Source organism: Ranitomeya variabilis, chromosome 5 (assembly GCF_051348905.1).
Source record: "Ranitomeya variabilis isolate aRanVar5 chromosome 5, aRanVar5.hap1, whole genome shotgun sequence".
Taxonomy (NCBI): Eukaryota; Metazoa; Chordata; class Amphibia; order Anura; family Dendrobatidae; genus Ranitomeya; species Ranitomeya variabilis.
The window spans coordinates 668200414-668228217 of record NC_135236.1 but is presented as its reverse complement, the minus strand read 5'-3'; the positions used below and the strand labels follow the sequence as shown (position 1 = coordinate 668228217).

General features: G+C 43.4%; 1 protein-coding gene across 1 annotated transcript; it reads left to right on the top strand.

Moving 5' to 3' along the window:
- Positions 1 to 1053: 1053 nt before the first annotated feature.
- On the top strand, positions 1054 to 27804 carry LOC143775155 (uncharacterized). The gene is given in 3 exon segments (XM_077262996.1): positions 1054 to 2693; positions 25916 to 26421; positions 26423 to 27804. Coding segments are annotated over 3 exon segments (3249 nt in total). The 5' UTR covers positions 1054 to 1085; the 3' UTR covers positions 27558 to 27804.

Genomic DNA, 27804 nt, shown 5'->3' with positions numbered 1-27804 from the left:
ACACGGACTCTCAACCCCCTTGGTATCATTTTAGCGGCCACATATCTTTCGAGGAACACACGGTTCCACCATAATTTAGTTCTCTTAATTAAAAGGTCCTGAATGGAGGAACACAGATCCTCCCATTTGCGATCATCAGGCTGTGGAGCACCCACACTGCCCCCGAATACTTGTTCCACTTGGCCTAGCCAGGCCTTTTCTTTTGCTTTATAATCCATAGGGATACCACCAAGACCTGTGCAAAACACAGCAAACACAAATTGAAAAAAGAAGGGGGTAGCCAACGGCAAAATATACCTATAATGTACCATCTGGGAAGGTATTATTCAAATCATATATTAATTAACAGTACTTCCCAGGAAAAATGGGAAGAAGGCTTGCGGTAGCTGGGTGCACAGGATGTGGTCAGGATGACCTCTCATTGCCATGGCAACGATAGGGTCCTTGTGATAACGTCACAGGAGGGCCAATCTGAAGGGACAAGGAGCACCCCTCCCTCTCCCAGCCTTCTAAATGCTGCGATTGATATCGATCACAGCGTTTAGAGGGTTAAATGGCACCGAGGTGACAGTGGAAGGTCAGCTATATGTTTATGTTATAGTTTTGCTATCAATTTATGTCATTTTGCGTGAACCCTTTCCCCACCATGACGTATATTTATGTAAAATTTTGTGAAGGGGTTAATAAAAAAATACAGGACCCATTAAAGGAAGTGATAAATTGCTGTAATTAGGGTATTTTCCCCTACATCATGATTCTCTCAGGAGGGGTAGAAAAAATCTGGTGCCAGATTCTTCAAGAAGTTAAGTGAATGGGTGTAACTACAACATTGCTAAGTACTGAGTAAGGCCGGGATCACACACAGCGAGATACGGCAGAGTCTCGCAGGTTAAAACCAAGCTCTGGCACCGGCACTCCAGAGCGGAGCGTGCGGCCGCACAGCAACACATGGAGCTGCACGCTCCGCTCCAGAGTGCCGGTGCCAGAGCTTGGTTTTAACCTGCGAGACTCTGCCGTATCTCGCTGTAGTGTGATCCCGGCCTAATAGACACTTTCAGTTTCATTTCTTCCTTCTTCCGTCTGCCATGGCGTCTGCTGATCTGAGAGACGAGCTGCTCTGCTCCATCTGTTTATCTACATTTAAGGACCCTGTAATGCTGAGATGTGGACACAACTTCTGCCGGGTCTGTATTGGTCGTGTGCTGGATACACAGGACGGGTCTGGAGTTTATTCCTGTTCTGAATGCAGAGAAGAGTTTCGGGTGCGGCCGTCACTGATGAGGAACATAAATCTCCATAAAGTCGCAGAACGTTTCCTGATTACTCAGCAAGAACAAGAGGAGATCACCGGGATCTGCTGCACTTACTGTGTGGACTCTCCTGTACCTGCTGTTAGATCCTGTCTTCGCTGTGAGGCTTCTCTGTGTGATAAACACCTGAGGGTTCACAGCAAATCACCAGAACACGTCTTATCTGATCCCAGCACTTCTCTGGAGAAAAGGAAATGTTCTGTCCATAAGAAGGTCCAGATATATTACTGCACTGAGGACGCTGCTTGTATCTGTGTGTCCTGCAGTTTGGCCGGAGATCATCGGGGACACCAGGTGGAGATGCTGGATGAGGCCTCTGAGAAGAAGGAGAAGAAATTGAGAAATGATCTGCAGAAACTGATCACAAAGAGAGAGAAGACTGAGGAAAGAGTCCAGAGACTGGAGGAGCGCAGGAGAAAAGCTCAAGGAAAAGCAGCTGGAGAAGCCGAGAGAGTCACTGCCCTGTGTACAGACATCAGGAGACGGGTGGACGACCTGGAGAAGAAGGTCCTGAGTGAGATCTCCAGGCAGGAAAAGGAAGAGTCACTGTCACTGTCTGCTCTGATCCATCATCTGGAAATAAAGAAGGACGAGCTGTCCAGGAAGATGAGACACATTGAGGAGCTGTGTAACATGACGGATCCACTGACTGTCTTACAGGAACCAGACACCGGTGACTTGTGTGATCCTGAGGAGAAGGGAGGTGATGAGGACACAGGAGGACATGATAAACAGCTCCATGATGGAGATGACCTGGATGTGGCTGTGATCTCACACACATTACACAAATTATATGACGTAATATCAGGTATAAGGAGCGGGATCTATGTGGAGGGTCCTGCAGACATATTACTGGATGTAACCACAGCTAATAATAATGTCCTTATATCAGACGACCTGAAAACTGCGACCTGGACACGAGAGAAGCAGAAACGTCCAGAAACAGCAGAGAGATTCCAGGGTTATAATCAGGTGATGAGCAGGAGAGGATTTACCTCAGGACGACATTACTGGGATGTGGAGAGCAGTAGATCAGGGGGTTGGAGGGTGGGGATGTGTTATCCCAGTATAGACAGGAGGGGAGGTAGCTCATACATTGGAAATAATAACAAGTCCTGGAGTTTGTGGAGATGTAATAATAATCAGTATTCAGTGATACATGATAGTAAAGAGATCCGGTTACCTGACAAGATCTCCAGTTATAGAGTCAGGATATATCTGGATTATGAGGCCGGGCAGTTGTCCTTTTATGAGCTGTGTGACCCCATCAGACACTTACACACCTTCACTGTCACCTTCTCCGAGCCCCTCCATGCTGCATTATGTGTATCTAATGGTTCTATAAAGATATTAGGGAGAAGAAGTAACTGGGTGAAACCATTATAAACTGGGTGAAACCATTATAACGTGATACATCCATTGATACGATAGAGAATATCTCAGATTTGTTGCATTTAAATGTTTTAGATCATTCAACTAATTGTAATATAAAATAAAGACCTGAGAGCTGAAAGATCAAAATGTGTTAAAATTCCAAGTGTTTGCCCCTTATAACTAATAACTGGTTATATATCTGCAATGATTCTTTTATTGTGAATTAATATTTGGCGCACTCTTTGCATAATTGTTTTAATTCTACTATTCTGGAGGGTTTTCTCGCATGAACTTCCCGATTCTGTCCTGTAATAATATCTAGAGGATTATTATATATGATGTATTTTTTTGAAATGACAAAAAAAAAAAACTGTTCAGAATAAAGTACCGGCAAATTAAATGAGATCTTTGGAATGTTTTGTGCACGATGCCTCATTTTCCGCTTGTAACTTGAATGGTGCAAATGTTTAACATTTATCATGTCCATTGTTTCTGCATTTTGCTGTATTTTTTGGGTCATAGACATCAATGTGGAGCCCATTTTCTGAATAAAATAAGTGTTGCTCTAATGATTTCTACAGGAAGCGATATAAAATATAAAAAATATATAAAAAAATAAAATAAATATTGAAAAATAGAAAAAGGTGTCGCTTTCTAGAGAAAGGAAATGTGATATCACAGGAGCAAGAAGCAACAATCCAGCAGGAATATAAAATGTTGAACATTAAAAAAAAATTCAAATACAAAATTTACTTGCAGATTTTCGCGAGTTTCATGCAATTTGTAAGTGAAAAAAATCCATTGCATACATTGACCCAAATAGGGTCAGTATTCGAATTGCCCATTCTTTATTTTCTTTTAGAAGTGTCCTTATTGCTTTGATTCAGTCTACTGTCCTACAACTGAACCCAACGGTCCTTGATCTTGATTAGAGATGAGCAAATATGTTTGGAAAACAATCGTCAAACATAAATTCGTCACGAATATGGCACATTCGGAATCACAAGCATTTTTGTCTTATATTCATTCGGTAAAAAGTGCAGGAAAATAATTGCGTTGCCACTAAAGTATTTTCAGCACTTTGGCTAGGATAGTGGTGGTGTATGATGAGCGGGGGGCACATGTTTGATGAGGGGATGGGGAGAGGAGAGCTCAGAGGGGCCGCGTGCTTGTAATTTTTTTTCTCTAACTTTATGTATTTAAATTGTGGCTAGCCAATCAGGGTGCAGGAAACATCCACAATGTCCAGACACAAGGGCTTGTGCCATTGGCTGCTGAAATCACATGTCCCTCTCTATATAAAGAGCGGACATCTTGTTTTAGCGCCATTTTGTCACTATAACAGCGCACAGAGGCTGCTCCTGACGCTAGTCCTCGGTGCTGATAGTTTTTAGCTAGTTAGCTAGACGGTTGTTTCTAAGTCAGGTAATTTAGCTGTGTCCTGTGTGGCTGTGAAATCGACCTTCCGGCAGATTTTTTCTAGCGCCATTAGTGAGGTCCACAGGCAAAGACAGCAGGGCACATTCATAGAAGTGTGTTGTACGCTGCTTCTATTGTGCTCCATGCAGGAATAGACCTTTGAAAATCTATGTTTTTCAGTGCTAATGTGATTCAGCAAAGCATATGTCACCTTGTCATTTAGAGCCGCTGAACTTTATCTGTGTGCAGAGTAAGAAAGTAGGAATTCGGCTGCTTTAACACATCAGTTTTTCACCGTCAGGCTCAATCCGGCAAATTTAGAAAAAAACAGATCCGACGAATGATGCTGCTATATCCGTTTTTTCTCATAGACTTGTATTAGTGACGGATGGCCTCAAGTTTCATCCGTCGTTCGCCGGATCCATCGAAAACGGACAAAGTAAAGTTTTTTGTCTCCGGCAAAAAAAAAACGGACAGCACCGGATCCGGCGTTTGCTAGAATAGAAGCCTATGGGCGCTGGAAGGCACCGGATCCGTCACATGACAGAATCCGGAGTTGGATTGCGTTTTTTTAACTGCACATGCTCGGATACAATTGGCCAGCCCCGATTAGGAAAGGTGTATATAAAGCCTGCTATGTAGGGCTTCACTCATCCATTTACCAGCCAGCAAGCAAGACACAGACCTGCCGCCAGAGCATAAACCTGCCCCAGGCCAGCCATCCACAGCTTGCCAGCCACAGCCACAGCCTGCCAGCCATAGCCTGCCAGCCACAGCATGTCTTCTTCTGGGAGCCCTCCCCCGCGTAGTCAGTGCTGTGAGGTAAATAAATGTGTTTCTTTTGTTTTTTCTCTTTTTGGTGATGTTCACATAATATATATATATATATTATTAATATATAATTTTTGTATAACAATAAGCTGCAGCATCAGAGGTGCTTCCAGAAGGAGACGGATGGGGTGGAGAAATACCCGGGGCGGGCTCGCAATTGGTAAGTTTCTTACATGCATCGCAGAACCGCATCATCACAGACATCACAGTACACAACACATAAGGGTATGTGCACACACTGTGGATTTTGCTGCGGATCCGCAGCAGTTTTCCCAAAGTTTACAGTACCATGTAAACCTATGGGGAAAAAAAACTGCTGTGCACATGCTGCGGAAAATTCAGCATGGAAACGCAGCGGATTAAAAGAAGTAACATGTCACTTCTTTGTGCGGATTCCGCAGCGGTTTTCAACCTGCACCAATAGGAAAGTGCCGTTGAAAACCCGCAGAGGAATCCGCAGAAGAAACCGCGTGAAAATCCACAGTGAAAACCGCAGTGGTTTTGCACTGCAGATTTTCCAAATCCGCTGTGGAAAAATCCGCAGCAGAATCCGCAACGTGGGCACATACCCTAAAGGTACCTTCACACTGAGCGACTTAACAACGATAGCGATCCGTGACGTTGCAGCGTCCTGGATAGCGATATCGTTGTGTTTGACACGCAGCAGCGATCAGGATCCTGCTGTGATATCGCTGGTCGCTGAATAAAGTCCAGAACTTTATTTGGTCGTCCGATCGCTGTGTATCGTTGTGTTTGACAGCAAAAGCAACGATGCCAGCAATGTTTTACAATGGTAACCAGGGTAAATATCGGGTTACTAAGTGCAGGGCCGCGCTTAGTAACCCGATATTTACCCTGGTTACCATTGTAAAAAAAAAAAAAAAACAAACAGTACATACTCACCCTCTGATGTCTGTCACGTCCCCCGGCGTCCACACTGCTGATCAGAGCTTCCTGCACTGAATGTGTCAGTGCCGGCCGTAAAGCAAAGCACAGCGGTGACGTCACCGCTGTGCTTTAGGGCCGGCGCTTACACAGTGCAGGGAAGCTGAAGGCAAGGGACGCGAGAGACATGGCAATGTAAGTATGTAGTGTTTGTTTTTTTACATTTACACTGGTAACCAGGGTAAACATTGGGTTACTAAGCGCAGCCCTGCGCTTAGTAACCCGATGTTTACCCTGGTTACCAGGGGACTTCGCATAGTTGGTCGCTGGAGAGCTGTCTGTGTGACAGCTCTCCAGCGACCACACAGCGACGCTTCAGCGATCGGCATCGTTGTCGATATCGCTGCAGCGTCGCTTAATGTGACGGTACCTTTAGCCTACATCCAAGCACATAATTTTTTTTTTTTAAGTCTTCCGATTCTGGGGCTCGATCAAGAGGTCCTCAAAGCGCCTCACAGGGTCATCGGCGTGAGCGTCAGGGCGGTCGCCATCGAGTAAGTATCTTTTTTATTCATTTTTTTTTTATTTTCATGTTTTGTGCACATGATGCTTTTTTTTCCGCAAAAAAAACGCATCGCGGTAAAAAAAAAGCAGCATGTTCATTAATTTTGCGGATTTTCTGCATTTTTTCCACTATTCTATGCCTTTGGAAAAAAAACGCGCAAAAAATGTTTCAAAAACGAGTCAAAAACGCATGAAAAAAACGCATGCGGATTTCTGGCAGAAATGTCTGGTTTTTGTCAGGAAAATTTCTGCAAGAAATCCTGACGTGTGCACATTCCCTAAGGCTTCTCTGTGTGATAAACATCTGAGAGCTCTCAGCAAATCAGCAGAACACGTCTTATCTGATCAGGGCCGGCTCCAGGTTTTTGAGGGTCCCGGGCGAAAGAGTCTCAGTGGGCCCCTTTAACACATACCACGATTCATGATGCAGAGATGCAGCAGATAAATATAGGTATAGTACAATGCCAGATTTCTCTTCTTACATTAGGTAATATTGTAAAAAGTCAAATTAGCCAAACAAAAACAAAGGGGTAAACAGTGAAGGAAGTGCCCTATAATCAACGAACAGAAAAAAAGGGGTGGGGTGTTGTTAAAAAGGTACTACTGGCCTCTCAGATCCTCAATATTAATCTGACCTGATAGCAAAATGACTATAGTTGCCCATAGGATATGTCACCACTTGCCCAAGTAAGTCACAATAACATGTATGGGTATAACATCCTTTTCTTATAAGCACCACTTATTTGCACCATATAAATGAGATCATGTATATACTATTCATCCTATGGGCAAATGTAGCCATTTTGCTATCAGGTCAGATTAATATTGAGGATCTGAGAGGCCAGTAGTACCTTTTTAACACCCCACTCCCTTTTTCTGTTCGTTGCTTATAGGGAAAGGATGAACAGAGAGAGAAAGAAAGAGACAAAGAAAGAAAGGAGATAGAAAGAAAGAACAGAGGGAGAAAGAAAGAGGGGAAGGAAAGAAAGAACAGAGGGAGAAAAAAAGAGAACAAAAGGAAAAAGAAAGGAAGAACAGAGTGAGGAAAAAAAGAAAGGAGAGAGAAAGAACAGAAAAAGAAATATAGAACAGAGAGAGAAAGAAAGAAAGAACAGAGAGAGAGAAAGAGGGGAAAGAAAGAAACAACAGAGAAAGAAAATAAGAAAGAAAGAACAGAGAGAAAAAAGAAAGGAAAGAGAGAATATAGAGAGAAAGAGCAGAGATAGAAAGAACAGATAGAAAGAAAGAGCAGAGATAGAGAGAAAGAAAAAACAGAGAGAAAGAACAGAGATTGAAAGAAAGAACAGAGAGAGAAAGAAAGAATGAGCAGAGGGAAAGAAAGAACAGAGAGCAAGAAAGAAAAATTCCATAAAGATACTATAGCAGCCCGGCTCCCATTGTAATGCCCACCTGAGTCTCACGATGCAGGACATATCATGATCAGCTCACATGGCTGGCATCCCCGATTCCAAGGTGATCCTGCTGTCCGGGGGAGGACACGGTGATGGATATGAACCATTCCCTGAAGTGCCTCCATGGTTTCGTCACAATCTCCTCCCGAAATTACTTCATTTCTGGTCAGCTTCCAGTGGAACGTCACATGCGAGTTTTAAAGTGCTCCTCGGGGCTCCCCCGTGTACTCCTGTGTCCACGGGAAAAATAAGCTCCAGGCCGGGACAGCGGGGCAGACTCTCAAAATCAGGACTGTCCCGCTGGATCTGGGACGGTTGGGAGGTATGACATTTGCTCGCCACCATACACCGACTTCGTACACGCACGGCTCCACACGCCTCATACACAGACGGTTCCACTTTGCATGCCTTGTACACAGGTGGCTCCACTCTATTAACCTCGCGCACACACACGGCTCCACTCAGTACACACATGGCTCAACTCCGTAAACCTCGTCCACATGTGGCACTGCTCTGTACACCTTGTACTCATGTGGCTCCACGCCGTACACACAAGGCTCTGCTCCGCTCTGTACACGGCTCAGCTCCGTACACACAGGGCTCCATTTTGTACACCCGTACACATGCGGCTCTGCTCTGTACACCCCGTACACACACGGCTCCACTCTGTACACCAAGTACACACACGGCTCAGCTCTGCACACCTCGTACACACACGACTCCACACACCTTGTACACATACACCTCCGCTCCGTAAACCTCATACAGACGCGGCTCCGCTCCGTACACCTCGTACACACACGGCTCTGCTACATCCACCCTGCAAACCCCTCCTGACCTCACACATAAACTTACCCTCACCATGACAACCAGCACAGCAGAGTCCTGCATACACTGTGACCTCTGACTCCTCTGATGTACTATCCCATCCGAGGTCAGAAAGGGGATATAGGTGAAGGAGCAGGATGACCGCAGCACAGAGTATTTCAGGAGAGCAGTGTGCTGGTCTATGGGGGATCACAGAGGAGATATATGGTGGAGGGAGCAGGGTGACAGCAGCACAGAGTATTTCAGGAGAGCAGTGTGCTGGTCTTTGGGGGGTCACAGAGGAGATATATGGGGGTAGGATATACGGTCCATGTTGTGGGCATGCTACTTCACACCCCTATTTTGTGAATAACTTTCTTGCCATCCCCCACCCCCACCTTAATCACTGTCCTGTCAGCTCTTTGGGTATGTGCACACGTATAATGTAGCTCCCCACATGGAATAATTCTGCTCCCTCATAGGGAATAATGCTGCCCCCCTCATAGGGAATAATGCTGCCCCCCTCATAGGGAATAATGCTGCCCCCATGGGGTATAATGTAGTTCCCCCATATGGTATAATGCTGCCCCCCTCGTAGGGAATAATGCTGCCCCCTCATAGGGAATAATGCTGCCCCCATAGGGTATAATGTAGTTTCCCATATGGTATAATGCTGCCCCCCATAGGGAATAATGCTGCCCCAGACTCACTGAGATACATATATATTTTAAAAAACACAATACTCCCCTCTTCCTCGCTCACACGCTGATTCCGGCGGCGGCTCTGCTCCGATGTCAGGAGCTGTGCTGCAGTCGGCCTCGCACACAGCAGGTACACAATGAAGTTACCTCATCGTGCACCCGCTGTGTGTCAGAGGCGAGGGGAATGATGGGAGAGGGAGCGTCATCTGACTGTCTCTCTCCTACATTAATGCACGCTGGGGGCGGTGCTGGCGACGGGTCCCCCTGGCTTACGGCCCCATAGCAGCCGCGTGGGTTGGGGGGCCCCTGAGGGAGCGGGGGCAGAGGCCCTAGTCTGCAGACCCTGATAGTGGGCAATGTTAGCTGCAGCATGCGGCAAACGCTAACCGCTATTATAGTGAAATGTAATCACTCTCCACGCCGATGTTGGCGTGAGGATGCGTGAATATTCATTTCACTTTAGCAGCGGGAACAGGCTTAGGCTTCCTGTCACCCGCTGCTTCTCCGCTGGCATCGGGGGCCCCATAGCAGCTGCATGGTGTGCCACTATTAGCGACAGCCCACTGGCTGGGGGCCCCTGGAGCAGCGGGACGCCAAGGCAGCTGCTGGCCCTGTATGCCAGCAGGTGTCAGGGCCTGGAGAATCCTCCGGTTCTTCGGTTGCCCAGTCTGACCCTGGCGGAGAATATGTGTGAGCGGAGAATATGTGCGTGTCTGTCTGTGTGTGTGTGCGGCTGTGTGCAGTAACGCTACCGCCAGTACTGTCGGTCACAGAGCTGTGGGATCATGCTGGCAGATGTCAGTGTGACTCTGCAGCTGACTGTGACCTGCGGTAAACAAACAGGCGTGGGCCGATGAGACTACTGCTCCCATCGGGCTATGTCTGCTGTCACTGATAACAGAGACAACAGGTGCCGCTGATAGGAGAGTAGTATCACCTGCCAGCGCCTATGCCCACAGTTACATATATAGTCACACAAAAATAAAAACACATTATTCTCACCTCATACCAAGTCCCCGACGCCCTCGTCTCCTAGAAATAATGTAAAATAATAAACCAACATATACTCCCTGTCCAGGTAATCTGAGTGTCCCATGGCGATCTCATGTGTAGAACAGTATTATTGAAATCCACCGCACTCCCTGTGTGGAATATCTTAGAAACAAAAGGATTTTTTGAAACGTGCTAATTTATTCAAGTGAAAAACAGAAAATCAAATGTGACAGATCAAATAGTAGGCAGTACAAGCGACTCAGTGATTTGACGTTTCGACCCTCCCGGGTCTTACTCTAAAGTCGCACTTAATCCAGGATTTATGAGTGGCTCTTATGGTAACGAGGATGTTATCCCTGTAGTGTCAAGGGGCAGGTACAGTCTTTTTGATACCAAGTATGGCCTAATAGTTGATATTTCTCGGAGTATGACCTTGCTGAGGAATAGCAGCGGTGCCTCAGCGTCTTGCTGCTGTTTGCATATGCAATTTAAATAGAAAGTTGGTATGTCACTGGAGACAACCTTTTTTGCAGGTGCCAATGTATCAGCCTTAAATTGCTGGTAAGTTGTATGTGGTTTAATGGATTTGCCAGTTCTAGATAAAGCCTTGTAGAGGGGTAACAGCGCCGCTGCTATTCCTCAGCAAGGTCATACTCCGAGAAAAATCAACTATTAGGCCATACTTGGTATCAAAAAGACTGTATCTGCCCCTTGACACTACAGGGATAACATCCTCGTTACCATAAGAGCCACTCATAAATCCTGGATTAAGTGCGACTTTAGAGTAAGACCCGGGAGGGTCGAAACGTCAAATCACTGAGTCGCTTGTACTGCCTACTATTTGATCTGTCACATTTGATTTTCTGTTTTTCACTTGAATAAATTAGCAAGTTTCAAAAAATCCTTTTGTTTCTAAGATATTCCACACAGGGAGTGCGGTGGATTTCAATAATACTGATACTAGACCTTACGGTCTGTCTCACCACACCCCGATCTAAATTTAGAGTGCAGGCCAAATTATATTTACATTCACGTGTAGAACAGTCACATCAGGAGATGTGACCGCTCTACCAGACTTCGTTGATACACTGACAGAAGGTGATCGCTCTGATACTATCACTTGCAGCACCACTACGTGGGAAAATTCCTTTATTCCAGTTTATTTAGTTCCAGACTTTATTCTGGCTGTGTCTTTTTTACCATATAACTAGAGGATTAGTAATGGATAGGGGTATTATAGACGCCTCTCCATTACTAGGCCGTGGGCTTGACGTCACCTGACAATACAAAGGTGACATCAACCCCACAAATATGAACCCCACTTGCCACCGCTACAGGTCAAGTGGGAAGAGCGAGGCTAAGTGCCAGAATTGGTGCATCTATAAGATGCACCATTTCTGGGGCAGCTGAGAGCTGATGTTTTTAGCCTGAGGGGGGGGGGGGGGGTGCCAATATACATGGCCCCGTCCCAGGCTATTAATATCAGCCCGCAGTTGTCTGCTTAGCCTTTGGGGTTCGATTTTTATAGGGGACATCATGTCAATTTTTTGTAAAATAGCCAGTAAAGGCTAAGCAAACATATGTGAGCTGATATTAATAGCCTGGGAAGCTTTATGGCTATTAGATCCTTCCCAGAATATTAACATGAGCCCTCAGCCATTGGCTTTCGCTCGCCGGTTATGAAAATTACGGGGGAGCCCATGGAAATTTTTTTTTTTTAAATAAACAGATATTGCGTTTCACACAGAGTGTGTGTGTGTGTGTGTGTGTCATTATTTAACTCTTTATATTCCGTTTTATTAATGAGGGTATCTGGCTGACACCTGTTCGTTACTAAATCTCGGGCTTGGTATTACATACATATGTGTATCTATCTATCTATCTATCTATCTATCTATCTATCTATCTATCTAGAGAGTCGAAAAAGTCGGAGGCAGCACGCCATTGCAAATGAGTTCAAAAAGTGTTGAAGTTTAATAGCCCATCATGGCGACGTTTCAGCTCATGGAGAGCCTTTCTCCAGCACGGTAATGGTGTACAAACCTGGTATTTATCATACAGACAATTGAAACATACTTAATAGTATTTGTGTAAAAAGGTTCTAACAGCTGATGAGAGACAGTTTACATAAAGTGCAAATAGTGGCCAGAGATAAGTGCGAGTGTAATAAAGTGCAGTGCAATAATACACAAACATGAGATAACAGACAGTAAACGATTCAGTGTTAATTAGCAATCTGCACTCAGCTGCATTTCATGAATCATTTCATGGCGCACCCCATCCTGCAATCACATATACATGCCGTATTCGGCATCCTGCTGCAAAAAGTGCACATGTCCAAAGGAAAAAAAAAAACAGAACCACATAACAAAAAGCTCGCGCCCATCCGCACGTGTGCAGTAGACGGCTTACAGAGCCAGCGCCATCTTGGTTGCTGGAAAACCAATCCCCAGACTCCGCCTGCTGTCAGAATGAATGGTAATCCACACATGGGGCATATGTTGTAACAGCGCCACCTTCTGGGCAGTGGAGTTTAGAAGACAAAAGGAGTTTAAAACACTAAAAAGTATTTTAAAGGGGCATAAACCCTCATACACTCCTATTAGATGTCTCATGTGGTATAGGTTCATAACCCAACAGTGCTGGGATGGCCATAGTTAACCCATAATGGTACGTACACCCCCATTTGCTGGGGCTGGTCACGTACCATAAAGGACCAAGGGAGACCAATGCCCTGTGACAGACATGATCGCATCCTCAGTTACCACTGGGAACATCAACCAAATCTCCAATAACCGTGAGTAAAGAGAACCGCCATAAATGCCCACTCGGATTCCATTTTATTCACATATCCAATAAAACAAACATAACAAAAAAAAATGTAATGAAAAAAGCCTTCCAATAGTTGACTTCATGAATAGGGTAAGCCGTGAACCCTGATCTTCAGAGAAAAAAATCTTCTTTCATACTTCTCAATATATCTAGAAAACATAAATTAACAATTGTAATTAATACCATCACATTGCTATACCCATCAGAGAGGAAGACCCCAAGTCCAGATGACAAGGAACATATACGGCAATTCTACTAGAATGTGACCTGCAACTTAAGATCCACATTTAGACCTTGTGGCTTCAATGTGTTCAGTCTTCGAAGCCACTTACGTTCTCTGATCTTTAAACGTTTAACCCTGTCACCTCCGCGCCTCAATGGGGGTATATGACCAATAATCCTGAACTTCCGATTCTTCTCTGTCCACAATCCATAAAATGTTTAGAAACTGGTAAATCGCACTTTTTCGTTCGTATGGTATACTGGTGGTGACTTATACGGGTTTTGAGATCCCACGTAGTTTCACCCACGTACCACAACTTACACGGGCATTCCAAAAGGTAAATGACATCATCACTTGGGCAGGTCAAAAAGTGATTAATAGTAAATGTTCCATTGGTGACCGGATGAAAAAAATGATCACCCTTCAACATGTTACTGCAATGATGCACCTGAGACAAGGGGAGCCGCCTACTCGCCTTTCTCCAGTAAGGGAAGGTTGGAGGGAGGATTCTCTAGGGCCCATATCTGAGCGAACAAGACGATCTCTTAGATTCCTAGACCTTTTATATGATATTAATGGTGGATCCTTAAATTCCACAATCTCGGGAAGGCAGCTGGAGAAAGGCTCTCCGTGAGCTGAAACGTCGCCATGATGGGCTATTAAACGTCAACACTTTTTGAACTCATTTGCAATGGTGTGCGGCCTCGGACTTTTTGCTATAGTTCACAATATCTATCTATCTATCTATCTATCTATCTATCTATCTATCTATCTATCTATCTATCTATCTATCTATATACAGTGGGTAAGGAAAGTATTCAGACCCCTTTACATTTTTCACTCTTTGTTTCATTGTAGTCATTTGGTAAATACAAAAAAAGTTCATTTTTTCTCATTAATGTACACTCTGCACCCCATCTTGACTGAAAAAAAAACAGAAATGTAGAAATTTTTGAAAATTTATTAAAAAAGAAAAACTGATATATCACATGGTCATAAGTATTCAGACCATTTACTCAGACACTCAGAATTGAAAGCTTACTAAAGGGATAATGGAGCAGAACCCAGTGTACTACAGAGATAATGGAGCAGAACCGAGCTTACTACAGAGAACTAAGAGAACTTACTAAGAGAACTAAGTAATGTAATAGATAAACCATTATTTCTTATTTTTAGGGACTCTATAGCGACGGGGTCTGTTCCGCAGGACTGGCGCATAGCAAATGTGGTGCCAATATTCAAAAAAGGCTCTAAAAGTGAACCTGGAAATTATAGGCCAGTAAGTCTAACCTCTACTGTTGGTAAAATATTTGAAGGGTTTCTGAGGGATGTTATTCTGGATTATCTCAATGAGAATAACTGTTTAACTCCATATCAGCATGGGTTTATGAGAAATCGCTCCTGTCAAACCAATCTAATCAGTTTTTATGAAGAGGTAAGCTATAGGCTGGACCACGGTGAGTCATTGGACGTGGTATATCTCGATTTTTCCAAAGCATTTGATACCGTGCCGCACAAGAGGTTGGTACACAAAATGAGAATGCTTGGTCTGGGGGAAAATGTGTGTAAATGGGTTAGTAACTGGCTTAGTGATAGAAAGCAGAGGGTGGTTATAAATGGTATAGTCTCTAACTGGGTCGCTGTGACCAGTGGGGTACCGCAGGGGTCGGTATTGGGACCTGCTCTCTTCAACATATTCATTAATGATCTGGTAGAAGGTTTACACAGTAAAATATTGATATTTGCAGATGATACAAAACTATGTAAAGCAGTTAATACAAGAGAATATAGTATTCTGCTACAGATGGATCTGGATAAGTTGGAAACTTGGGCTGAAAGGTGGCAGATGAGGTTTAACAATGATAAATGTAAGGTTATACACATGGGAAGAAGGAATCAATATCACCATTACACACTGAACGGGAAACCACTGGGTAAATCTGACAGGGAGAAGGACTTGGGGATCCAAGTTAATGATAAACTTACCTGGAGCAGCCAGTGCCAGGCAGCAGCTGCCAAGGCAAACAGGATCATGGGGTGCATTAAAAGAGGTCTGGATACACATGATGAGAGCATTATACTGCCTCTGTACAAATCCCTAGTTAGACCGCACATGGAGTACTGTGTCCAGTTTTGGGCACCAGTGCTCAGGAAGGATATAATGGAACTAGAGAGAGTACAAAGGAGGGCAACAAAGTTAATAAAGGGGATGGGAGAACTACAATACCCAGATAGATTAGCGAAATTAGGATTATTTAGTCTAGAAAAAAGACGACTGAGGGGCGATCTAATAACCATGTATAAGTATATAAGGGGACAATACAAATATCTCGCTGAGGATCTGTTTATACCAAGGAAGGTGACGGGCACAAGGGGGCATTCTTTGCGTCTGGAGGAGAGAAGGTTTTTCCACCAACATAGAAGAGGATTCTTTACTGTTAGGGCAGTGAGAATCTGGAATTGCTTGCCTGAGGAGGTGGTGATGGCGAACTCAGTCGAGGGGTTCAAGAGAGGCCTGGATGTCTTCCTGGAGCAGAACAATATTGTATCATACAATTATTAGGTTCTGTAGAAGGACGTAGATCTGGGGATTTATTATGATGGAATATAGGCTGAACTGGATGGACAAATGTCTTTTTTCGGCCTTACTAACTATGTTACTATGTTACTATGTTACAGAGATAAGGGAGCAGAACCGAGCTTACTACAGAGATAAGGGAGCAGAACAGAGCATACTACAGAGATAAGGGAGCAGAACCGAGCTTACTACAGAGATAAGGGAGCAGAACCGAGCTTACTACAGAGATATGGGAGCAGAACCGAGCTTACTACAGAGATAAGGGAGCAGAACCAAGCTTACTACAGAGATATGGGAGCAGAACCGAGCTTACTACAGAGATATGGGAGCAGAACCGAGCTTACTACAGAGATAAGGGAGCAGAACCGAGCTTACTACAGAGATATGGGAGCAGAACCGAGCTTACTACAGAGATATGGGAGCAGAACTGAGCTTACAACAGAGATAAAGGAGCAGAACCGAGCTTACTACAGAGATAAAGGAGCAGAACTGAGCTTACTACAGAGATAAAGGAGCAGAACCGAGCTTACTACAGAGATATGGGAGCAGAACCGAGCTTACTACAGAGATAAAGGAGCAGAACCGAGCTTACTACAGAGATAATGGAGCAGAACCGAGCTTACTACAGAGATAAAGGAGCAGAACCGAGCTTACTACAGAGATATGGGAGCAGAACCGAGCTTACTACAGAGATATGGGAGCAGAACCGAGCTTATTACAGAGATAAAGGCGCAGAACAGAGCTTACTACAGAGATAAGGGAGCAGAACTGAGCTTACTACAGAGATAAAGGAGCAGAACCGAGCTTACTACAGAGATAATGGAGCAGAACCGAGCTTACTACAGAGATAAAGGAGCAGAAGGCTTTACATAAGGCTCAATGGGCAATTTAACATATAAAAGATGATGGAACCTTGGGGAAGAGAGAGATTGGAAATGGACACACAGGCTGATTGCTGCTTGGGTTTGATGCACATATATTTATTTTACTTTATGTGTTAATTCAGTGACTGTTTATTTCTTATCTTTTATTAAGTAAATTCAATTTAGTTCCCTCAATTCTCATGTGAACATTTCTTATTCATCACAATCACTGAATCCCTTACAAAACAATTGCATAATATTACCATCACCTCTACATAACAAAACACTCTATACAAAGACCAAAGTCACCACCATACACCGTCTTTCCAATATATAATGACTGAAACACACTAAGCTGCTACTAAAGAGGACGGATGGCCTTCTGTTTCCGTAGTAAATTCTTCATCCGTCGGCTGGAGACAACTGACATAGTAACTTTTTTTTCTGAACGTCAAAGTCTGACAGCGACGGATCCTGCGCCATCCATCGTTTGCTATAATGGAAGCCTATGGGCGCAGGATCCATCGCTGACCGTCGTTTGCTATAATGGAAGCCTATGGGCGCAGGATCCGTCGCTGACTGTCGTTTGCTATAATGGAAGCCTATGGGCGCAGGATCCGTCGCTGACTGTCGTTTGCTATAATGGAAGCCTATGGGCGCAGGATCCATCGCTGACCGTCGTTTGCTATAATGGAAGCCTATGGGCCCAGGATCCGTCGCTGACTGTCGTTTGCTATAATGGAAGCCTATGGGCGCAGGATCCGTCGCTGTCCATCAAAAGTAGGAATCCAGCGACGGATTCCGTCTTTTGAAACTAAGCATGCGTGGGAGAATTTCTATTCATTTAATTTAACCCATTTTTCCAGTCTGGGAATCTCTCTCTTCCAGTTTTTGTGTATTATTGTTCCTGATATTACAATTAACCCATTTATAGTCCCTTTTTTTTAAAGGGTTTCATATATAATCACATATACTTTTTCTACAATTAACTTAAAAGTTTATTTTTGGGGTTTTTTTTTTCCTAGTTGTTTCTCATTAATATTTAACCCCATTTTGCCTTATCAAAAAAAAAAGTTTTTTCCTAATGAGCCATAATGATGGAGACACTGAATGGATATAAATCTTATCTAGTAAGGGACTGAATTCACAAATATTTTGAATAGTTGGGATCAGGGGTGTTGGTTGCTCAGAGCAAGCCGTAATTGGGTCGCATACAAGGACACCTGGGGTACTGACCCTATTTTTTGGCCTGGTAGTATCCCTACCTTGCCGCGGAGGTTGGGGGTTGCTGCGATCAGCACCAGCGGGGGCCATGATGAGAGTGGTGTCCAACTGTAAAAATAAGTATAAAATAAAAAAAAAAAATCCATGTACTCCCCTGTCCTAATCGTCCCCCTGTAATGCTCTTGACCGCTCATGGAGAGGAACCGGGGAGAATGACGCCTGCAGCGAGCGGCCCGGGACCTCAGTGAGTGACAGAACACCGCTCGCTAAGCGCAGCAGAGGTCCGGGGTCCCTCGCTGCAGGCGAAGAGGCAATTTGCATATTACGAAATCAAAGCATCATATGTGCCCCAACATTTAATATACACTCACCGGCCACTTTATTAGGTACACCTGTCCAACTTCTTGTTAACACTTAATTTCTAATCAGCCAATCACATGGCGGCAACTCAGTGCATTTAGGCATGTAGACATGGTCAAGACAATCTCCTGCAGTTCAAACCGAGCATCAGTATGGGGAAGAAAGGTGATTTGAGTGCCTTTGAACGTGGCATGGTTGTTGGTGCCAGAAGGGCTGGTCTGAGTATTTCAGAAACTGCTGATCTACTGGGATTTTCACGCACAACCATCTCTAGGGTTTACAGAGAATGGTCCGAAAAAGAAAAAAAATCCAGTGAGCGGCAGTTCTGTGGGCGGAAATGCCTTGTTGATGCCAGAGGTCAGAGGAGAATGGGCAGACTGGTTCGAGCTGATAGAAAGGCAACAGTGACTCAAATCGCCACCCGTTACAACCAAGGTAGGCCTAAGAGCATCTCTGAACGCACAGTGCGTCGAACTTTGAGGCAGATGGGCTACAGCAGCAGAAGACCACACCGGGTACCACTCCTTTCAGCTAAGAACAGGAAACTGAGGCTACAATTTGTACAAGCTCATCGAAATTGGACAGTAGAAGATTGGAAAAACGTTGCTTGGTCTGATGAGTCTCGATTTCTGCTGCGACATTCGGATGGTAGGGTCAGAATTTGGCGTAAACAACATGAAAGCATGGATCCATCCTGCCTTGTATGGAGCATCTTTGGGATGTGCAGCCGACAAATCTGCGGCAACTGTGTGATGCCATCATGTCAATATGGACCAAAATCTCTGAGGAATGCTTCCAGCACCTTGTTGAATCTATGCCATGAAGAATTGAGGCAGTTCTGAAGGCAAAATGGGTCCAACCCGTTACTAGCATGGTGTACCTAATAAAGTGGCCGGTGAGTGTATATTAGTCTCAGATGTTTTGGAAAATTGCAACTCAAGTAATTTTTTTGCTATGAATTTCTCAATTTTTTTCACACCAATAAAATAAAAAAACAACACAAGCCCACACAATATTTTTTATTTTCCCGCTGACAAAGTCAAAGTTACAGCTCATAGAAGAGGAGGAGAAAATGAAAGAGAAGAAATAAATAAAAAAAAAGGTAGCATTCCATGACTGCACACTTAAGGGGTTAAAAGCTTGGCCTTGTTAGAGGCCATGTGTCCACCCACTACACTGAGCAGCCAATCACAGATCATGTGTGCAGTGCACTCACTACCCTGAGCAGCCAATCACAGATCATGTGTGCAGTGCACTCACTACACTGAGCAGCCAATCACAGTAATGTATGTGTTTATGTGGGAGGAGCCCAGGCACAACAAAGCATTGCCAACCATTCCCCACTTGCTCACACTGCTCCAAGTCTCCTCCACATCACTAGCAGCCGGCAGAGGAAAAGCAGGATCCAAGGTAAGAGCTGCTCAAATAAGAGCAAAAAAATCAGCTCGATCAGTGGGAAACGTCCTTAGGACGAGCATTAAGGAGCCGTGTGCGAGTCCAGAATCTTATTTGTGGAAGTTCTTCTGTTGATACATTCAGATTCTTCAACTTTTATTCATTTTTATTTGTTTTTTCCGAGTTTCTTTTACAACTTTTTATAGGAACATTTCAAACTTCTAATTGTAACGAACATAATATAAATCCGGATGGAGGATCCACAGTATATACAGAAAGTCATGTCTCTGGGAAGAAGGGAGCTCAGACAGAAAAGCACGCACGCCTTCTGTGTTTGTTTTTTAACTTCCATCAATATGGCCGTGTGAGGGGTTTATTTCTTAGTGGGACGAGTTGTACTTTTGAACGACGCCATTTATTTTACTGTATAGTGTGCTGGAAAACAGGGAAAAAGTTCAAGTGCGGTCAAATTGCAAAAAAAGTGCAAATCCACAATTTTTATTTCTTACCTTGTTCCCTAAATCCTAAAACTGAGCTGCCGCTACCGTTCTCCAGGTCATTACGAGTTCGCAGACACCAAACATGTCCAGGTTCTTTCCTATTTAAATCAATTCATCCGATCAAAAAAACTGGAGACCTCTATTTAATAATGAACAAATCTTTATTACACCCGATATTAATCCATTAAAACAGAGACGGTCAGGTAGTGCACGACTGGAGCACACATGGTGCGTTTAGGGAAGATGCGGTAACAGTAAGATCAAAATACTATTTATGGCAGGATTATACTTAAAAAAGTCGTCTGAAATATATAAATGTGGAATTTCACATATTTCCCAAAGTGGAATCAAAATAAAAAGATCTAATCAGACCACAAATAGTTCAAATGAAAGAAGAGGATATAGTTATACATCTCTATTGTTAAGCTTAAAAAAACGCTCAAAGCTGAATATAATGTATTATTATTATTATAATATTATTATTATTATTTTTAGCATGATAATTATCATTATTTTTTATTTTTATTATTGTTATTATTTATTATTATTTTATTATTTTTTTTATTTTTAATATTATTTATTATTTTATTATTATTATTTTATTATTAATAACTATTATTATTATTATTATATGTTTTGTGTTTATTATTATTGTTACACTGCCATCTAGTGGCAAAGGAAGGAATAGTATCCTCTCAAAAATTTTCAAAACAATTCTTACTATCCAATTCCTCACAGAAGTTTCTTATCTGTGCATTGAGGGGAATGTCCAGCACTATTTATTAATTATGCTACAGAAATCAATAAAGTGCATACATTAAAGGTATATCCGATAGTATTGGGCACAAAATACTAATTCTCCTGAATCAACGATTAAATTATCCTATCAAAAAGATTTGGAGAACTCTTAATAAAATCAATAATTCTTTATTAAACACAATAATTAATAAAACATATCATTTGTAAGTAGTACATGATCAGACAATACATGGTACCGTCAAATAAGAAGTGGTATAAATGTTAGATAGTGCTTAAAAAATACATAATTGTTCTTACACAAACCGTCCTCATTATATTGGACCATGGAACTATATTCACCATAACATTGTCAGGAATTGCAGCCACAAATCTCCGCACTTTTTTCATACAAAATCAATAAAGAGATTTTTGATCTATAGGACGATCTTTTCTATTCCTTTATTATTATGCCGCCCTCTAGTGGGAGAGAGAGAGAATTACATCCTATTGGCGATTTAACCTACATACGCTGCTGCAATGTTTCTCATCGTTCCTTATAGGTATTTTGCAGAATGAGCCAAGCACCGTCCAGGACCCACATATATCTTCTATAAATCTATATTATAATCACTGTAAAAGTGCATAAACAGAGAAAAAAAACTTTCTTTAAAGTGCAAAGTGCAATATAGTAGTATTACATTGGTGCAGGGCAATCCCCATAGCAAAAAATGCATAAAACCCTTAGGGTAACATACCACTGAATCAGACTGAAGGACCATGTGTTGGCACACTGTGCAAAAATACATATAAGGAACTATGAGCTCCATATAATGCTCCATACAGAATAATGAGCCCCATAAAAAGCTCCATACAGAATAATGAGCGCCATATAATGCTCCATACAGAATAATGAGCCTCATATAATGCTCCATACAATATAATGAGCCCCATATAATGCTCCACGCAGAGTGGGCCCCATATAATGCTCCATACAGAGTGGGCCCCATATAATGCTCCATACAGAGTGGGCCCCATATACTGCTCCATACAGAGTGGGCCCCATATAATGCTCCGTACAGAGTGGGCCCCATATAATGCTCCGTACAGAGTGGGCCCCATATAATGCTTCCTACAGAGTGGGCCCCATATAATGCTCCCTACAGAGTGGACCCCATATAATGCTCCTTACAGAGTGGGTCCCATATAATGCTCCATACAGAGTGGGCCCCATATAATGCTCCATACAGAGTGGGCCCCATATAATGCTCCATACAGAGTGGGCCCCATATAATGCTTCATACAGAATGGGTCCCATATACTGCTCTATATGTAAATGGCCCCCACATACTGCTTTAAACATTAACCCCTTTCTGACATCAGACGTACTATCCCGTCCATGTGACCTGGGCCCGTATGACCACGGATGGGATAGTACGTCTAAGGGCTCATACTCACATGCGAGAAACTCGGATGAGTCTCGCACGGCAATACCCGACACTGCACCCGGCACTCAGATCGGAGCATGCGGCCGCATACCAATACATGCGCTGAACGCTCTGCTGCTGAGTGCCGGGTGCAGCGCCAGGTATTGCCGTGCGAGACTCATCCGAGTTTCTCGCATGTGAGTATGAGCCCTTAGCATTCGGCTGCGATCACAGGGGTGATCGTGGCCGGGTGTCAACTGATTTTCACAGCTGACACCCGGCACTTTAACCCCTGGAACACTGCGATCAAACATGAGGCATAGAGAAGCATCCCGTAGGGAGGGGGCTCCCTGTGTGCTTCCCTCAGAACAATGTGATATGATTGCGTTGTCCTGAGGTTCTCCTTTCAGACCCCTGGCTCCAAGATGGCCGCGGGGTCCTTCTGGGTCCTGCAGGGAGGTGGCTTCTCAGTGCCTGCTGAGAGCAGGCGCCCACAAGCCTCCTTCACTGAATGTCACATCGCTGATCTGATACAGTGCAAAGTGTCCGATCAGCGCTCTGACTTTATATAGTGATGTCCCATCCTGGGACAACGTAAAAAAGTAAAAAAAAAATATTATCATGTGTAAAAATATATTTTTTTAATTCCTAAGAGATTTTTTTTCCCAATAAATACATTTCTTTATGTAAATAATAAAAGAAAACAATAAAAGTGCACATATTTAGAATCGCCGCATCCGTAACGACCCGATCTATAAAACTGTCCCACTAGTTAACCCCTTTAGTGAACCCCATATTAAAAAAAACAATGCTTTATCATCATACCCCCGAACAAAGAGTGGAATAACACGCGATCAAAAAGACAGATATAAATAACCATGGTACCGCTGAACACGTCATCTTGTCCCGCAAAGTGAGCTGCCATACAGCGTCATCAGCGAAAAAATAAAAGTTATAGCTTTCAGAATAAAGCCATGCAAAAATAATTATTTTTTATATAAAATAGTTTTTATTGTATAAAAGCGCCAAAACATAAAAAATGATATAAATGAGGTATCGCTGCAATCGCACTGACCCGAATATTAAAACTGCTTTATCAATTTTACCACACGCGGAACGATATAAACACCCCCCAAAAAATTCATGAATTGCTGTTTTTTGTTCATTCTGCCTCCCAAAAATCATAATAAAAAGCAATCAAAACATGTCATGTGCCCGAAAATGGTACCGATAAAAACGTCAACTCATCCCGCAAAAAACAAAACCTCACATGATTCTGTGGGCCAAAATGTGGAAAAATTATAGCTCTCAAAATGTGGTGATGCAAATGCTTTTTATTGCAAAAAATAGTATCTTTTAGCGTGTGACAGCTGCCAAACATAAAAACCCGCTATAAATAGTAAATCAAACCCCCCTTTATCACCCCCTTGGTTAGGGAAAAATAATAAAATTAAAAAAATGTATTAATTTCCATTTTCCCATTAGGGTTAGGGCTAAAGTTAGGGTTTGGAGTAGCGTTAGGATTACGTTTACAGTTGGGATTAGGGTTAGGGTTGGGATTATGGTAAGGGGTATGTCAGGGTTAGAGGTGTGGTTAGGGTTATGGTTAGGGGTGGGATTAGGGTTAGGGGTATGTTAGGCTTAGGGTTGGGATTAGGGTTAGGGGAGTGTTTGGGCTTAGGGTTGTGGTTAGGGTTGGGATTAGGGTTAGGGGTGTGTTCGGGTTAGGGGTGTGGTTAGGGTTATGGTTAGGGTTGTGATTAGGGTTAGGGGTGTGTTGGGGTTAGCGTTGGAGTTAGAATTAGGAGATTTCCACTGTTGAGGCACATCAGGGGCTCTCCAAATGTAACATGGCGTCCGATCTCAATTCCAGCCAATTTTGCATTGAAAAGTCAAACAACTCTCCTTACCTTCCGAGGTCTGTTGTGCGCCCAAACAGTGGTTTACCCCCACATATGAGGTATCAGCGTACTCAGGACAAACTGCACAACAATTTTTGGAGTCCAATTTCTCCTGTTACCCTTGGGAAAATTAAAAATTTGGGGCAAATATCATTTTTGTGAAAAAAATATGATTTTTTATTTTTACGGCTTCACGTTATAAATTTCTATGAAGCACTTGGGGGTTCAAAGTGCTCACCACACATCTACATAAGTTCCTTAGGGGGGTCTGCTTTCCAAAATGGTGTCAATTGTGGGGGGTTTCCACTGTTGAGGCACATCAGGGGTTCTCCAAACGTGACATGGCTTGCGATCTCAATTCCAGCCAATTTTGCATTGAAAAGTCAAACGACGCTCCTTCCCTTCCAAGCTCTGCCATGCACCAAAACAGTGGTTTACCCCCACATATGGGGTATCTTCGTTCTCAGGACAAATTGTACAACTATTGGGGTCCAATTTCTCCTGTCACCCTTGGTAAAATAAAACAAATTTGATCTGAAGTAATATTTTTGTGAAAAAAAGTTAAATGTTCATTTTTTTAATCATTCCAAAGATTCCTGTGAAGAACCTGAAGGGTTAATATACTTCTTCAATGTGGTTTTGAGCACCTTGAGGGGTGCAGTTTTTAGAATGGTGTCATTTACTTTGTATTATCTTTCATATAGACCCCTCAAAGTGAATTCAAATGTGAGGTGGTCCCTAAGAAATGGTGGTGTAAAAATGAGAAATCGCTGGTGAACTTTTAACCCTTATAACTCCCTTATAGCAAAAAAAAGGGGTTCTAAAATTCAGCTGATGTAAAGTAGACATGTGGGAAATGTTACTTATTAAGTATTTTTATGTGACATATCTCTGTGATTTAAGGGCATGAAAATTCAAAGTTGGAAAATTGCGAAATTATTTTCAAAAGTTTCGTCAAATTTCAAATTTCATATTAAGGAAATTTTACCACTATCATGAAGTACGATATGTCACGAGAAAACAATGTCAGAATCAACGGGATCCATGAAGCGTTCCAAAATTATTAACTCATAAAGGGACAGTGGTCAGAATTGTAAAAATCGGCCCGGTCATTAACATGCAAACCACCTTTGGGGGTAAAGGGGTTTAAAAAAGAATTAAAAAATATTCACCTCTCGACGCTGTCCGACTCCTCGGCGTCTTCTGGCTCTCTGCGCTGTGACTGTTCAGGCAGAGGGCGCACACTAATCACATCATCGCGCCCTCTCACCTGAACCGTCACAGTCAGAGGACGGAACACACCGCAGCCCAGAAACAGGCAGAGGCGAGTATCGCAAATCTCGGGGCCTGGAGCAAGAAGCGGGGAATCGGGCCCCCATAGCACGCCAGTGACCCTGATGGTGAGTGAGTTCCTCCACCTGCTCAGGGCCCCGGCACTTACCCGCGTGCGCTGGGTGCTGATACCGGCCCTGTACATATTCATACATCATATATAGAGGACTGAATACCTGTTATAATTTTGCCGTATCCTGTGTCTACATAGCTGAACCCAAACTTTACTTTCTGACTAAATAATTGTAGTTTATTTTCTCTCTTCTTCCGTCAGCCATGGCGTCTGCTGATCTGAGAGACGAGCTGCTCTGCTCCATCTGTCTGAGCACTTATACAGATCCTGTAATGCTGAGATGTGGACACAACTTCTGCCGGGTCTGTATTGGTCGTGTGCTGGATACACAGGACAAGTCTGGAGTTTATTCCTGTCCTGACTGCAGAGAAGAATTACAGGAGCGGCCGGCACTGATGAGGAACTTATATGTTCATAATGTCACAGAACGTTTCCTGATTTCTCAGCAAGAACAAAAGGAGATCACCGGGATCTGCTGCACTTACTGTGTGGACTCTCCGGTACCTGCTGTTAGATCCTGTCTACTCTGTGAGGCTTCTCTGTGTGATAAACACCTGAGGGTTCACAGCAAATCACCAGAACACGTCTTATCTGATCCCAGCACTTCTCTGGAGAAAAGGAAATGTTCTGTCCATAAGAAGATTCTGGAATATTACTGCACCGAGGACGCTGCTTGTATCTGTGTGTCGTTTGATTGGGGAACATCGTGGACACCGGGTGGAGATGCTGGATGAGGCCTCAGAGAAGAAGGAGAAAGTGAGAAATGTCCTCCGGAAACTGATCACAAAGAGAGAAGAGACGGAGGAAAGAGTCGGGAGTCTGGAGGAGCGCAAGAGAAAAGCTCAAGAACAAGCAGCTGGAGAAGCCGAGAGAGTCACTGCCCTGTGTACAGACATCAGGAGACGGGTGGACGACCTGGAGAAGAAGGTCCTGAGTGAGATCTCCAGGCAGGAAAAGGAAGAGTCACTGTCACTGTCTGCTCTGATCCATCAGCTGGAAATAAAGAAGGACGAGCTGTCCAGGAAGATGAGACACATTGAGGAGCTGTGTAACATGACGGATCCACTGACTGTCTTACAGGATCCAGACACCGGTGACTTGTGTGATCCTGAGGAGGAGGGAGGTGATGAGGACACAGGAGGACATGATAAACAGCCCCATGATGGAGATGACCTGGATGTGGCTGTGATCTCACACACATTACACACATTATATGACGTAATATCAGGTATAAGGAGCGGGATCTATGTGGAGGATCCTGCAGACATATTACTGGATGTAACCACAGCTGCTAATAATCTCCTTCTATCAGACGACCTGAAAACTGCAACCTGGACAGGAGAGAATCAGAAACGTCCAGAAACAGCAGAGAGATTCCAGGATTATCAGGTGATGAGCAGGAGAGGATTTACCTCAGGACGACATTACTGGGATGTGGAGATCAGTAGATCAGGGTGGTGGAGGGTGGGGATGTGTTATCCCAGTATAGACAGGAGGGGGCGTCAGTCAGTGATTGGATATAATAACAAGTCCTGGTGTTTGTGGAGATTTGATGATTTTTTTGATGATGATGATCAGTATTCAGTGACACATGATAATAAAGTGATCCAGTTACCTGACAAGATCTCCAGTTATAGAGTCAGGATATATCTGGATTATGAGGCCGGGCAGTTGTCCTTTTATGAGCTGTGTGACCCCATCAGACACTTACACACCTTCACTGCCTCCTTCTCTGAGCCTCTTCATGCTGCATTATATGTATATAATGGTTCTATAACGATATTAGGGAGAAGCAGAAACTGGAAGAAACCGTCATAATTTAAAGGGAAGGTCCCACCAGTTTTCTTGTAGTTTGTTTTTGGGTGAAATTAATCTTAAAATAGTAATTAAAATGTATTAATGCAATGTGTGCACTGTTTGCAAACATTTCTATATGAAAAATATTATATATTTTCTTACAAATATATATATTTACCACTAGGGGGAGCATTTTCTGTTTTAGACCTCAAGCAGCTATAGTAAGACTTGACAGCTTTACGATATGTTTCCACAGTCAGGATTGCAT